Below are 15492 nucleotides of genomic sequence, written 5' to 3'. Positions count from 1 at the left end.
TTACTCAACCACTCTAGAAAAAGATATAAATCATTTATTTTCTCCAGGAGAAAACCAAGGCAACTGCTGACATATTTGTAGCAAGCACTGTTACTATCATCTCCGCCAAACAGGAATGTTCATCCATCTGGCTCATTAGGAGTCTGTGCTCCAGTTAATCCAGGTCAAATCTGTCTTACTTCTGCACAGTGGAAACTATTATTGGAAGGCCTGCACAAGGCCCACGGATTGAGACAGCTATGCAGAGCTTAGGGCACAAGCATCATGCAACAACAAGAAAAGAGTCTTCTGCTTTAAGTACCATTAGGTAACAGAAATCTAAACATGTCAAGGCTCATTTTTGTTTGTATTACTAAGCATAGGAAGAATTTTTACGCTAGAATATGTGTTATTTATACGTGACATGAGAAGTAGTTCTAAAGATTGTAAAGACTAAAATCTAGAACTTTTATGTCAAAAAAACAGCTAGCACAGTATCTCACTGAATTACAGTTAAGCACAAAACAGGATGAGTAGATTAGTCCCAGGGGAACAAAGAAAATTCATAATCAAACACCCAACCAACCAAAGAAAACTCCAGGTTAAGGGGGAAAAAAAGTCAAAATAAATGGTTTCCAAGAATACTGAACTGATAATTTACGTAAGACTACCCAAATTTTCAGTGGTTTCCTTAGAAAATCTTCAGAACTATATTTCTAAGCAAGTTAAAAATATGAGGTCATTCTTCATAAAGCAAACATAGAATTACACAGTAACATGTGTTGCAAGGCACCATCTAGTTCAACACTGTGCTTGAAGCAGGTCTCTCATCAATCACGTCCAGCAGTACAGGGCTGTGTTCAGGTAAGCTCCAAACACAACCGAAAGAGGCAATTCCACAGCCCCTCTGGGCAACCTGCCCTAGTGCTCAGCTGGTGATCTTCACAGTGAGAAAAAAATAAACAATAAAATTGTTTTTTGTGTAGTGACAAAATTTTTATTTTCAGAAACATGTTTCATCCTCTCCCTGTATGCCCCTGAGAAGGATTTTTCTTCATTTTCTCAGTAACTACCTATTAGGCAGCTGAAGACAGCAATTAGATACCACCCCTCCTTAGCCTTTTCATAGCTAACTGGCACAGTAGTTGTACTTTATCACTAGGGAGAGTGCAGTTTCACAATCTGAACAGTTCCTACATTTTTTGTAATGACGGGATTTTAGGCTTTTCTCACTTTGTAATTAAATATGGACATAGTAGTAAATAAAAGGGTGAAAACATACTATTATTCAGCATTTCTCTCATACAAACAAACACACACATATAGATAAATGTCATGTAAATATAATATGTTAAATCTGTGCAGAATAACCTGAGTTCTCTAAAAATTTCTGTAGCAAATTCAAACAACAGTCAGGGAAACTATGAATGGCAAAGATTTAACCACAAAAACTGAATTGTGTTGTACATTTAAGCAATAATGATTATCACACATTTGTGAAATAGCTCTTGAAACAGTTTCTCAATTTTTGATCAAAACACATGTATCTGTATTAAGGCCTATGTAGCAAGCGCAGCTAATTGCCTGTCTCCAAAAGCCAGTTCCTCAAAGCAGAAAAGCCCTGAATTGTTCTAGAAAGGCCAGTGAGCCTTACTCTCTTGATGAAAACAGCAAGAGGAACCCTTACTGGGTGATGTTTCAATAACTTTTTTTCACTGCAATTAATAACCATTGTGGAGAAACTGAACTTATCCTTATACACACATACCAAGCACAGCAGTCTTTGAATGGTAAAATTATTTTCTAAGCATGAACTGGGAAATTTCCATAACATTTTCTCAAGAGTAGGCTTGCGGGTTCCTTTGAGTTTAAAGGAATTGCAGCATGGAGATGCAAAAACCTAATTGCAGACAAGTAATAGTAACTTACGGCAGGCAGTTTGGTCACCCTCACTGCAAACAGCAAGAAAAGGGGAGAAAATCATCACAGCCACTCTTCACAGTGTGACAGATGTCAAGTTATTATCAAAAAGAATCTTTGAACACAGCATTGTTGTACTTGACTTAGGAATATGAATTAACAAATCAGAGAAGCTACAGTCAGTCAAGTTTCACAGCAAATGCCAAGGGAAAAGATTTGTACATTTATTAATATTTCATAGTATTGTAGCACCAAATGCAGTACATATCAAATATGAAATACATGAAAATCAGTACCGACTTTTCAACCTCCTCTAGAAAAACACAATAAACACACTACAAGACGTTACAATAAACAAGAAAATGCAAGCATTATTGTTGTTGTTTTTTCTAAAACCATTAAAACTCTTTTTTTTTCCTCCCAGTTGAAGGATTTGAATTTGGTTCCCAGGAGAAAACTACATTTTTCTCTGTCATCTGTTTCCTCATTATTCAAGTATCTAGCAATAAGAAAGAACCGAAATTCAGGAGGGAATTAAAGATAAATGTATACGGTCAATCAGAAGAAACGATCTGGGGAGAAGAGCTTTTCTAGAAAACAAAACTGCCTCACAGTTGAAGACACTGGAATTTCTGAAAACCTGATTTTGAGGAGGAAAACGAGGAACTACCATGTTAAAGGGAGCATTTAGCTTATTTTTCTTGGCTCAAAGAAGTCTCACCATAGAGTGTGAGACTTGTGTTCTTTGGAGATAAACAGCGAAGTACTATAGGTGAAAACAGCCTTTTTCACAGATCAAGAGGCAATATTATCTATACCAGGGAAATAAAATCCACAGTAACTCCTGCTTGTAGCTTGATGATTACAGCTCCAGAGAGGATAGCTTTTTGTTTTGTTTTGTTGTGGTGTTAGCTTTCTAAAGCAGCAAGGGAGTGAGATCATTTCAGAGGGTGAGAAGGGATTAGCTTATCTCACTGATGATTTGGGGTCAAGCCTGACAGTGTAACTGCTGGGACACTTCTTAGCAGTAATGAGGATGCTCTCTGAAAAAAGGAATGGAAGAATTCAGTATCAATGGCCACAGCCATCCGTATTACTACCTCAAAAAATTTCAAGTTACTGACAATAAAGGGAGTGAAGAAAGAGTCTGAGCCAGACATTTGCCAGTAGTCCCTTTACCTAGTGAAAGTCAATCAGTCTCACTTCAACTTTCTTAGCTTTTTGTGCTAAGCAGTAAAAGGCTCCCAAACTTCGTTTATCTGAACTATGTTAAAACTGAATCCAATTTTTCTGGGGATGTGGGAGGAAAGGGGCGAAGGGAGGAGCATGACAATACATTAGTGAGAGAGACCCAGAGCCACATAGTTTGGCAAGAGCACTGCTATCCAAACAATGATTAATAGGACCAGTACTGGGAGTATTGCTGCAAACAGGGACTCCGTGAAAATGGCAGCATTCCTCTCTTTGCTCGGTCAAAGTCCCAATGAATACATCTCTGTTTCAGGAGCGCGTGGGTCTGTGAGACTGAGTCCTTGCATGCATGGCAGCATTCCCTCCATGGCCTGCAGCCTCTAGTGCATAAAATGGATACATCCCAGCCCACGTAGATCGAGTGGGCCCAGAGACCAGATGTCAGCACAGTGATTACCTGCCTGGAAAAGCCTCCCAAGGTATCCTCCTGGGTACTGGTGTCTATGGCAGTTTCTTCTCTGACCTTCAGTGAGAAAAAGTGAGCTCATACCAAGGTATGCCTATCCATAAACTTGGCAAGAGTAAAAGATGTATAATATAGATGTCCCAATTAGCACTGAAAACTAAGCAGAAACTTAGGCTGTGATAAGTTAGATCCCCCTCAGCTTATGCGTAATCCACAATTTATTCCATACTATATCAACCAAATTTCATGGTTTATTCTAGAATGAGAACAAGATGATTTGGACTGCACACAGACCTACTGAAGTGGCCATAAAACAGGCCTGTCATGGTGGGAAGGTAAGAACTAGGAAGGCCTCTGAGTTAGAAACACGTTTGCTCATTCTTATAATCTCACTCATTTTGTGAAAGTTGTAACTCCATCAGCAAGGTCTTGCAAATCTAACTGCCAGCCAGGTGAGAAGACACAGGGAAAAAGATGCACATAAGAAATTAAGACAGATAAAATAAGCTACCATAGTGGCTAATCATATTTGTTACTCTTAAGTGTTCCTGCATCTCCTGTTCTCATGCAAGTTCCTTGCAAACATGCAATACACTGGTACATCTCCATGGCTGTCATCTCCTCCTCATATCTCAACTCCTTCTGCCAGCCCTCTCTGCCTTCTGGCTGCTTGCTTCCCCACCTTTACTCCACATATCCCCATGTAGTTTCATACAGCTGCCTTCTTTCTGCTTTTCCATCAGTCTCCAGCAGCCCCCATCTTTGAAAGGCACCCACTATGTACCATAATATTTCCATCATCAAAACAAGTTCTTGCAATTATTTTGTAAATCTAGGGATGCTCACTATTAGTGTCTAAAATAAGGGATTCACTGATTTTCTGGTGCAATTCTGACTATGAAACAGCACTGGCACTTTTGTGTGTTAAAAATGATAATGATATTGTTAATAGTTAAGGCACCATAAAAAGGTTTCGCAGCATGAAGTCAGGCTTGAGTGTTACACTTAAAAACTGCAGTAACATTTTAAATTGCATTTATATCACAGCTTAATTGAAGTGTGCATACGATTTCCCACAAATAGTACTTTCAATTGTTATATCAATATTAATTATAATGATTGAATCATTCAATCCACATAGATTATGTTACTGTTAGATTATGAATTTATTTGAATCATGGCTATACAACAACATAAACCAAAGTGATGTTATTTGCCTTTTTCCTTCCTCACAAACATCAATTTTGAAAGACTTTCCACAATACATGCATCTCTTCACTGAGTTAATGCTGTAATTATTAACATGTCTTCTTTCTATTTCTTTCCCTATCACAATACCAAGAACCCAGTGATGCCCTTCAGAATAACTAGATCTTCTCACAATTATGTTAACAGCTAGTAAGTGTGACCGCCGTCATACAGAATGCTTGAAGCTTCATAAATTCATCCCTAGGACTCTCCTTCCAGAAATATCATTGATTGATCCAGCTGTAAATTCAGACTGAGCCACAGCAATAGCAACTTCACTCTTCATTTTGGAAATATGTTCTTGCTGTCTTCTGCCAACCTAACTTCAGTATTCGTCTACGGAAACACACCAAGTTTTGGCTATGATGATTATAAATTTAGAATCCCTTTCTGACCTCAGGAATTTGCACAGCATATAAGCAATTAATACTCAATTAATGCTTATATATACATTAACTATGCTACATATCTAAACAGCACACTGTGACACATTCATTTTTACTTCAAACTGTATTCTCTAGATAGTATAAAACATACTGTGCAATGGAAATTGTTAGTATATTCTGAAATCAGGTACAGTAATTCCCTGGGAAATTTTTCCCCCAGAAAAAAAATAATACAGGGATTTTTACTGTAGAAATACATCATTATAAGCAAACAAACATAAAATAATCTCTGGTGTTTGTTACGAAAATGCCTCAGGCTGTTATCCCAGAGTTTTGTGCTGTTTCTGCATGAGAAAAACAAGCAGGATTTCTGAAAGCAATTTCTCATGAATGGCTGCAGCCATGGATATAGCTGTAGACCAAGAAATAGCCTCCAGAGGATGCAAATTAGAATACAAAGGATTACAATAAAATCACATAAAATAAAAATAGAGATTGGGCAAATTCAATTGCTGTAAAATTGAAACAGAATATAACTTTGAATAAGGTCGAATCAACTTAAGGAATCCTGGAATCAGTGTATTTTCCTTTTTCCCTCTCTCTTATAAAAAGCTGCTGTATAGAAATAGATCTTAAGATTTTCTGAGTCAAGACTGCTGAAGTTTTTTGATTGGTTCCCAAGTGGGAGGCATCCCACTGGAAGATTTTTGAATTTCTTGCTACATTTTTAGTTTGTTTTAACTTTAAAATAATCAGGAACAATCAGAAGTTAAGAATGTAACAGAAGATTATAACAAGATAAGGAAACAAATGCAACAAACAATGTATCTACTTCTAAAGGTTTAATCTGCAAAGTTAACCACAGTTCTTCTGTTAGAGAAACAGCATCAGGTAAGTGCATCGGGGAAGTGCACATCTTCAGAAGGCAAGAAACATTTTAAGGGGTTTATTTTTATTTGTTTTTTAATATTTTTGTTGTGGGGTTTTTTTCTGTTTTTGTTATTTGTTTGTTTGTTTGTTTTAATTCAGGATACAAGAATTAAATTCTCAGTGTTTATACTTATTTAAACTAAAGATGTGTCAGGCTTTGTAAGCATTATTGCTCTCAAGAGTAAACTGCCAGTGAGTCTTCACAATAATAACCACATTTTTACAAAATATAGATTAGGCAAATGGCCAGCAAGGTGGACAGAAAAACTTTTTTCAACCAACCAAGCTGGACGTAAGCCAGCTGTACCTTTGCAGCAAAGGCCAGCAGTACTTTGGGTTACATTAAGCACAGTATTGCCAGCTGGAGGAAGGTGATCCTTCCCCTTTGGTCAGCTCTGGTGAGATGCTTCCTATGCTGAGAAGGGCTGGGCTGCTCAGTGCAAGAGAGATGTGGGTATACTGGAAGGCATCAAGGGAAGGATCATTTTCAGCTGAAATGAAACAGGTGGAAGCATCTCCCCTACAAGAAATGGCTAAGAGAGTTGAGACTGTTCAACCTGGAGAAGAGAAAGCTCAGGGGGATCTTAGCAGATTGGAAAGAGTTGGAAAAGGCAGAGCCAAACTATTCTTCTTGGTGCCCACTGACAGGATGATAAATGGGCATAAATTGAAACACGGGATATTCTATTTAGACACAAAAAAATACCAAAACATCCCTGTGAGTGTGATCATTCCCTGGAACAGGCTGTCCAGAGAGATTGTGGAGTCTCCATCCTCAGAGATATTTAAAACCTGAGTTAACAGCCCTGAGCAATCTGCCCTCACTGACCCTACTCTAAGCAGGGAATTTGGACTAGATGATCTACAGAGGGGCCTTCCAGCCTCAGCTGGGCTGTGACTCTGTGAAATTTCATCAGTTTATAGGCTGAGCAATAGTTTCTGGAGGCATTCCAAGACAGCTGTAACAACTCCTAGGAGCTTCTCATCGGTGAAAAAAACCTCTAAAGACTGACTTATTGCACCAGGAGAAACTGAATCCCTTGGCTACTATTTATGGCCAGGATATTTTTCACTTTCTAGATGAGAAATTTCCAGGCAAGAGTCAAAAAACCTTTCTGCCTACAATAGGCAAATTTAGGGAAAAATATGCCAGACCACATCGTTCAAACTATGTCCTTTCTTCAGTTAAAGGGAGGATTATTGGTCAAGTAAACTCTTCTTCACATTTGCCTAAAATATGTCGTAAGAAAAAAACGAATCAATTCAGCAATAGCAGCAGCTGGGAAGATTTGACAAAATGACTGTTAAGTCAGCTTAAGATAATATGCAAAAACTAGCAAGTCGTCTTGGAGGAGGAAAACATTTATTTAAAGAAACAAAAGCAGTAAAGCAAAGGATATGCGTAGCCCAGAGAAAAAAGAAAGTCTAAAGAAGAAATAAAGAGAGCCAAAAACAGCATCAGTAGAATGAGTTCATGATCCACAATTCAGCAGCTCTACCCTAACAAGACCAGTTTTATCCTTACAAGACAAAACAGTGAACATTCAGTTGGTTCCAAAGCATAACATACTTCCAGTTACCGATATTAGCTCTAACAGTTGAAAAACCATATTGTGGTAGTCATTGAGCTAAAAATAGAAGGATTTGGGGATAGATTCTGAATCTACTTGTCATCTTTCTGACAGGACGTAAAGAGAGACTATGTAAACTCACTTATTTTCCCACGGCAAAAATGTGGCCCAACTGACAGTCCCTAAAGTTTTCATCAATCAGGTAGGAAATGCCATTTCACTGGGGATATCTTTTACTCCAAATAGAGTAAGGTGACACGAAGTACAAAGCCAGTGCTCTACAGAAAGATGAGGGGACTGATAAAAACAATTTTTAAAAGCATATCAGTATCACAGAGCCACCCTGCATCATTCAGTTGTAAGGTTGCAGGTATCATGAAATTTAAAACAATTTAAGAAAAATATTTAAAAATCAGATTCAAGATTATTTCCTATCTCGATAAATCTTCTGTTCCCATTAAGTGTTCTACATTCTACAAGAGACAACTGCTTGTGTAGTTCACCACTTATTTCATAGTATTATGTGTCCATCCTTATTCTGTTAGAGCTTTTTAATTATTACAAAGAACAGAAAGGACAGAATCAACTCTGTAACACGCTTGTCCCTTACAGACTACTATAAAAGGAATTGTTCGCATGCTGGCGAGAAAACAAGAATCCCTTTTCATGAAAAGTAACTTGGCTTCACCTTTGGTTTCCACTCAACATCCAATGCAACTGAAGCTTTCTCTTCTGTAAACAGAGCATAAGCAGAGCAAACACTTTAATCTGGATCTTCTACATTTTTTGAGAGTGAGTAACCATCAGTCCACCAAGCATTTACAAATGGCGGCTTTAGAATTTGGTGTAAAAATATATCAATTTCTATTTTCAGCATAATTTGCAGGATTTTGAAGGGTGGGGCAGAGAATAAGCCTTAAACATGTACTAAATCACATAATAGGAAGTTGACAGCAAATCACATGAAATGAATAAAAAAATACTGTTTTCTTGAAGCACATTTTGGGCTGCTAACAGTCTTCATAACACAAAGTTTAAATTAGGTTTATTTAAATTTGTAAGGCCATCTACAAATTCATAATCAGTTCATAACAGGTTACAACCTTCTGAATTTTTTTTTTTTTTTTTTTTTTTTTTTTTCAGTTGGGCAGATTTAAGGAGCTTCTTTCAAGCTGGGCAGGATCACTGCCCCTGAGATCATCTCACCGTGGTCCCTGCAGCAAGGAGTGCTGCCTTCCTTCTCAATTCCCACCCTGAACAGACATCTTCATGTTTCCCTTATGAACTGATCAGCTTTGGTTAGGTAAGACAGCCTGGAAAGGCTGGGGAGCTGGCTCACTTTGTAAACCCAGAAATGCCACAGACAGAACAGCTGTACATCTAGCAGTATTTTCTCCCATATTGAGAAGATGGGCATACTTTTCAGTTATTCCTGGCATCAGCATAACTGATTTATGACAGATTGTCCCCTGGATCCTATCAGATTATTTACTGTGTCCACTGTCCAGACACTTCATGAGGTGCACTCTAACACCTCAAAATACCCTGACTCTATGATGTTACCAATCTTAAAACAAACAAACAAACAAACAAATAAATAAATAAATAAAATTTGAGTGGAATTAGAAAAAAATAGTAATTTTACCAACAACTCAGCAAGAGCTGGGAAGCCGTGAGCTTTGTTCATTGAGAAAAGAATTAATGAACAGTCTTTTATAAGGAACATGGACATTTTTTTTTTTAAATGTGAGAAAAACATAAACTACTGAAACGCATGTGAATTGCAAGATGTGGAATGGGGTTGGAGGTAGGACAGATGGTAACCCTGGAGTTTTCCACAGGTCATTTGAAGCATATGCCATCAGCTACCGGGTTCAACGTAATCACAGGTCTTGTTGCTGCAGGAATGTTTATTAGAGAAATGTAAGAATCTTGTATCTGAGTAGGTCCAGTAAGGAAATATTCCTTTTTTCCTCCACTTTCCCTCCCCCCATCCCATCAGTTTTTCTCCTCATCTGTGACTGCAACCCATGACCTTCACAAGAAAAGGCCTATGCTTTAATAGCAGGCTGCAAGCCCCCAAGGACTGGTAAAGATTTCTGGGAGAAAAAACTGTTGCCTCGCTCAGAATCCAATCAAAACCTGAATGTGCCAAGGAAAAAAATAAACCAAGGACATCATTATTCCATCTCATTGTGATTTGGCTTGCCTTCAAATCACATAACCAGTATATCTGAAATAGCAGCAACGCCTCCATCAGCTGAGCCTTCCAGCACTTTAATCAAAGTATCTTTCAGAATAAAGAGGCAGAAATGTCAAATTCCAATCACCCTTTAAATTCCTCCAATTCCCTGCACTACACAAAATTAAAAGCGTTATGCGTGGCTAATTTCCTTTACAAGTGTGTGCACACAGGCACTCAGCCAAAGGTGGCGGGCACCCATTTTAGATGTGGCAAGGCCCCAGGCGAGCACCATGGACCCACAGTCACATGCTGTCAGCCCTGACATCTCACATGGGATGGCAGCCTCCACACTGTGCAGGAAACATGTACTTGGTGTCTTCCATCAGGACAGTGCCACATATCTCACCCAGTGTATGCTTCAAGGAAATACTGGCCTGCCTTCTTTTTAAGATTACTTTCCCAAGCCTTACCAACAGCAAGAGAAATTATATGGTCCAAAGCAGCAGGCACAGAGAATTTGATGAGTCTAGCTGGAACTTTGACTCAGAGGGCTCTTGTCCCATGGGTTCTTAGGGGTCTCCCAAGATCTTTTAGAAAAGGCAGGGTAAGAAAAATAGGTTCCTCATTAGGGTGTTCATTTAGGTCGTATCTCTATGTACCTCTACACTGCAGAATTTCAAGCTACAGGCAGCATATATTAGTCTTTGTTTATTTTGTTTGTTTTTTAAAAGGAATCTCCAAGCCATTGGCATGTATCATACAAAAATACTGCAGAAAACAAAACCACCCTAAGGACTAGAATATTTATGCATTTTTTTCTATGAGGAAACTTTCACACCTATCATTTTTATGACTAGAATTATTCTAATTTATCTGTTAAGATAATCATCCTTTAAAAAATGTGCTATCTTAATTGTTGTCATGTAACATATATTGATGAAACTATATATCCAAAATTATAAGGACATATCCTTTTGCACGAATCTGACTTTCTTCTACACACACTTGCAGCATTTGCAAGCAACATTTTCCCTTCAGGAATGAAAGACTGCAAGCAAATGATGAAATATTAATCTTACAGATTTAGATTATTTACGAAACCAAGGAAGAAAGCACCAGGAAACCTCCTAGAAATAAGCTTCATGCTCTAAATAATTTCCATAGATTAAACAGAAATCGCTATCAGAACAAAGGAAGAATATGACTTTCTTAAAATTTAGACTATCTGTCCTTCAAAACACATCATTAAAATCTTTTCCAATCTGTTGCAAACGAGATACAGCAAGAAGCACAGAGTACAAGACTTTGTAGTATCTGCAATGAGTACCGCAAACCAAAACAAACATCTTATCTGCTCCACATGTTTTCCTGGGAAGATGAACAAGCACGTTCTCTGGTGCAGCCCAGCTGGCAAGTCTCTCTGCAAAGCCACAGTCTGCTAACCATCATTTCTTTTTTCCACAAAGCTCAGGCTTTGATAAGGCAAAATTATTTAAAATTCCCCATGCTGTTCTACCTCCCTGCCAGTGATCCAGTATTATCACAAGTGTGTTCTCTTCAACAGCGCTGTGATGCTACGGAGTTCTGCTAAATTTATTGAGGAGTCCTTTCAGTGGTTAGCTATAACACAGTACAGTGGTTATCCTCCTAAATGATGATTAAGCTTTTGGGTAACATTTAATTGAAAATGTCAGTTTTTTTTCAAATCATGGCTGCTCGGTTCACAATCCAGTTGAATGTGATTTTGTCTATCAGTAATCCATGACAAAGATGGATGAGCTTAATCCCATCCCTTGGGTGATCATATAAAAAAGCTTACCCCTTTGGACAAATCTCAGGCTCAGATAATTTCACAGTATTAGTTAAGGGTTAACGTGCTTTGTGTTTGTTTATTTTCTCAAATATTTTACTTTTTCAGTTGTAACTAATTTCATGTGATCAGCAACTATACAGTCAATTGTATTCCACTAACAACGTAATTCTAAAAACGTATTCTAAAAACAACGTAGCAAAAAGACACATTTTCACAGGACTTTCAGTTTCCCTTGCATCATGCTGCCCTGGAGTGAGGTGGGGTCAGCAGTGATGCTGGGGACCAGGGACAAGCCGATGACTTTAGGTCTGAGAAGCCAGGACAGCACAGGCTGTAAAGAGGTTTCACCAGCAGTACTTTCCTCAATACATTATCTGAGGAGATTTGCAGCCATCCTCTTCCCATCTCACTGAGTTATCTCTAGCCCTGGCATATTGCATGGCCCTACAGAAAGAGTCTCGGCAGGGTGAAGCAACTGGTGCTGACAAGCTAGCACCAACCTGGGGTGTGAGTGCCTCACAACATCATTCTGAAGTTGGCGTCCATTGGCTGAGCTCTCAGAGAGCATCTTCTATTTTGGCTTCCTTCTAAAAAGATGCTGCCTGTGCACTCTGGGACAGCTACCAGTACACAGTGGTAAGCAGAGACATTGGACAATTTACTTCAGAAGCGTACCGCTGACCTGACCTAAAACCCAAATCTAGATGGACCCTTGCTATAGTAACACCATAACTGGCAAGAGCCCTTGTAGTCACTACATTTCAGGCAGGTTTCATCTCTTTTCTGCACTGGCCCTGGTTTAATTATTAACTCTATTTTTAGCCACCACTTTGAGAAAGAGGATGCCTGTGTGAAGAGTTTGGTTCCATTTCAGGCTAAGGACACAAAAAGAGGTTTGTATTTGCCAGAGAAAGAAATATCACATACAATACTGAATACTCCAGGGAGGGTGGCTTCTGAGATAAAGTTTACAGTAATCTCATCTTAATTAAAACCAAGTGAAATTGATAATATCTCATTTCTCTGCTGCTTTATTCTTTGGGGGTCATTGTCAATGAATCTGCAGAAAAGATGGCACGAAGCATTCTCAACTCAGGCTGAACCATTCAGTTCATGGAAGGACTCGAGAAAGAAACGAAGCTCAAGGTGGTGAATGTTTGTGAAAGGTCATTCTTATCAGAAGTAAGAGAAAGCAGGAGACAGAGAACCTGCCTTTACTGCTACAGCGTGGGGAGAGAGACGAGAAAAGGGCAGAGGCAGACAGAGTTTGAGAGAAGACTTTAAAAGAAGAAAAAGGATGGATTTAAAAAAGCAAAGCAGAGATATAAGTGACTGCTCTCAGCTCTAAAAGCAACAAGTTTTTTGTCCAATACCAAGAAAGAAGCAAATCAAGCATAGGGATCAGGTGGGAGAAGTGGCCCATCCTAAGTTAAAGGCTGTGGGAAAACTTGAGAGGATTATTTTGGACGCATTTGTAACACAGTGCAGATAAGGGCTTTCCTTTTTTAATTGAAATGCAACTATAAAAAACCTTCACAACATGATACCGAATTTTATTGAGAAAAATGTCTTGCCCTTTAAAAGAGTCAGGATAAAGGTGAGGAAATCTATTCAGCTAAATAATACCCAAGAAGCGCTAGGACACCTCCCTTTCATTTTAGATACAAATGTAGTTATGTGACACGACTTAGCAAGTGATTTAATAGCTCTTGTCATGAATGCTATTCATCTGCTAGATGCAAATCTGGTTTGCTATTCATATTTTTCAAAAGCACTAACGCAGCTATTTTTTTTCTATCTTTTACCTACTACATCTTTAGAGTGCAATTTTAACTTTTGTGCAAAGCAGCAAAGATCTTTCAGCCTTACTTAATGAGCACCCACCTAGTTCCCTCGCTGCCCCCTCTCCTCCTCGAGACTGAGCAGTTGGGCTGATGTTGTGACTGTCTCGAAGAGAGAGTTCATGAAAAAAGGAAGGTAACAAATTCTCCTCATTCCTCTCAAAAGATGACAGATGAAAAGGCTGGTTCTAGAGTGTGCTCTCTTGCCCATAAGGAGTAAAATCCTTTAAGAAATTCCCATAACATTGCTTACTCTCAAGCCCACCTTGTGAGTACAGGGTATTTTCAGAATAATGAGAAGCCTTATTATTTAATACACAGCGATGCTGAATTCAGAATTCTATCCCTTCTTGAACTGTCAGACTGCATCCAACAAGAAGAGTCCAACCACTGCTGAGCCTTTCTTAGAAGCAAAAAGTGACTTAAGACTTATTTACAGCAATTCTCACCAAGAAAATGCAATTTGATGTCATCTTGAAAAAGGGAACACAAACTGCGGTGTAAGATCATACCTGCACATTGGCATTTTCTGTTTTTAGCTTCAAAGACACAAAATCTACTGCTATTTCCAGGAAGCTCCATCAGAAGGGAGGGGGCATACAGCTCGTCATATGCTATGGGGGAAAATGATAGCATGTACATATTCCTTGGCCTCAAAAAAATAAAAGAGAAGAAGGAATTCTATTACTACTCTGAAAGTGAAAGAGCAAAAATAGATTATAAGGCAGAGGGAGGAGACTGCAGATTAAGTCTGGACAGTATTGACAGTTTGGATTTTTTTCAGCACAATCTGTTTTGGGAAGTCTGGACTGGGGAGGGAGAAGAAAGATAGTCTGGGCATGCGGTAGATTGATTTTAATACCCTCTCTCATTCTTCTCCTCTAGGCTCTCTTCATTCTCTTTATTCCCGGCATCCTCAATTTTTCTCCTGATGCACATAAAGGATAGCTTTAAACTAAGAAACAAGCACACCTCTGGAAAACACGCCTGCTCTTTTCTGGAAAGTGCATGGGAGAGCTCAGCTGCCACTCCCTCGCTCGGCTGCCACCAGACAGCTTGGTGACAAGAGAGATCCCTTACAGCCTAAGTTAGCATGAGGCAGGGAAATGGCATATGACATTAAAGTTCAAAGCAGCTGATTACACCCTTGATGTGTTGCCAAACTGTTAGCCCAATGACACTATTTTTTCAGCTATATTGATCTATTTTCTAAATAGCTTTTCTTAACCCCACTCTTCAACAAGTGGAAAACCTCAGGAAGAAATGTATTATTTGTATGCTGAGGAGAATTGAGCACTATTTTTGGAATACTTCTTTTATATAATAATGAATTATTATATAGGGGGATTTACCCCCCTGACAGAGACCAAGAAATTCTCTTTATTTTCCCCCTCCCAGTGCTCTCCTTCAGGCTCTGAAAGTAAACATTTAAAAATGCATGCAGTTAGTGGGTTGCGTAGAACACCGCTCTGTCAGAGTGAACACTGTGATCAATCACATCAGGCTGTTTGTACTTACAATCATCTTCTACTTCCTCATACCAAAGCACGTGAGCAGACATGAAATCTCTCCACAAAACAGAGGAAAAGAAAACAACAGTAAAACGCTTCTTGGCAAAGTATACTCCCACTTTGCTGCTTCAGTCGCTTTCGAATGAGGCTCGTCCCTGCAGATTGACAGCCGTGTGTGTTCCCACCTAAACCCCGGCAAGTTCGCAGGGCAGCACACAGCGGGAGCCTCGGTGGGATGCAGCCAGCAGGGTCCGCGCCGGGCAGGGCGAGCCGGGGATCCTCGCTGCCACCCAGCCGGCACCGTAACTCGTGCCCTGCTCTTTGGAGGCCCCTACATGTTTCAAATTCCAGGACTTGCGCAGAAGCAATGCTCCGTGCTTCCTTCAAAACGAAGTTGATTTCCCATAATAGGACAGCCCATGCACTCTACATATAAGGCTCTGCTTCTAGG

The 15492-nt window shown here is 39.2% G+C and overlaps 1 protein-coding gene across 12 annotated transcripts in view; it reads right to left on the bottom strand.

Moving 5' to 3' along the window:
* The window catches only part of DMD (dystrophin), a 979751-nt gene extending 964516 nt beyond the window's left edge, over positions 1 to 15235 (bottom strand). For 6 of the 12 annotated variants that reach the window (XM_042811099.1, XM_042811102.1, XM_042811092.1 and 3 more), the window contains exon 1: positions 15049 to 15234. In XM_042811099.1, the coding sequence (XP_042667033.1) occupies positions 15049 to 15091 (43 nt within the window). In that variant the 5' untranslated portion in view covers positions 15092 to 15234. Of the gene's footprint in view, positions 1 to 15048 lie in introns of all 12 variants that reach the window. The other 6 variants (XM_042811110.1, XM_042811098.1, XM_042811094.1 and 3 more) reach the window with 4 other exon arrangements.
* Between the last annotated feature and the right edge of the window lie 257 nt (positions 15236 to 15492).

This window comes from Centrocercus urophasianus, unplaced genomic scaffold (assembly GCF_019232065.1).
Source record: "Centrocercus urophasianus isolate 14NV4802_14NV808 unplaced genomic scaffold, USGS_Curo_1.0 seq_12, whole genome shotgun sequence".
In the NCBI taxonomy this organism is placed as follows: domain Eukaryota; kingdom Metazoa; phylum Chordata; class Aves; order Galliformes; family Phasianidae; genus Centrocercus; species Centrocercus urophasianus.
This window is presented reverse-complemented; position numbering and strand designations above follow the sequence as displayed.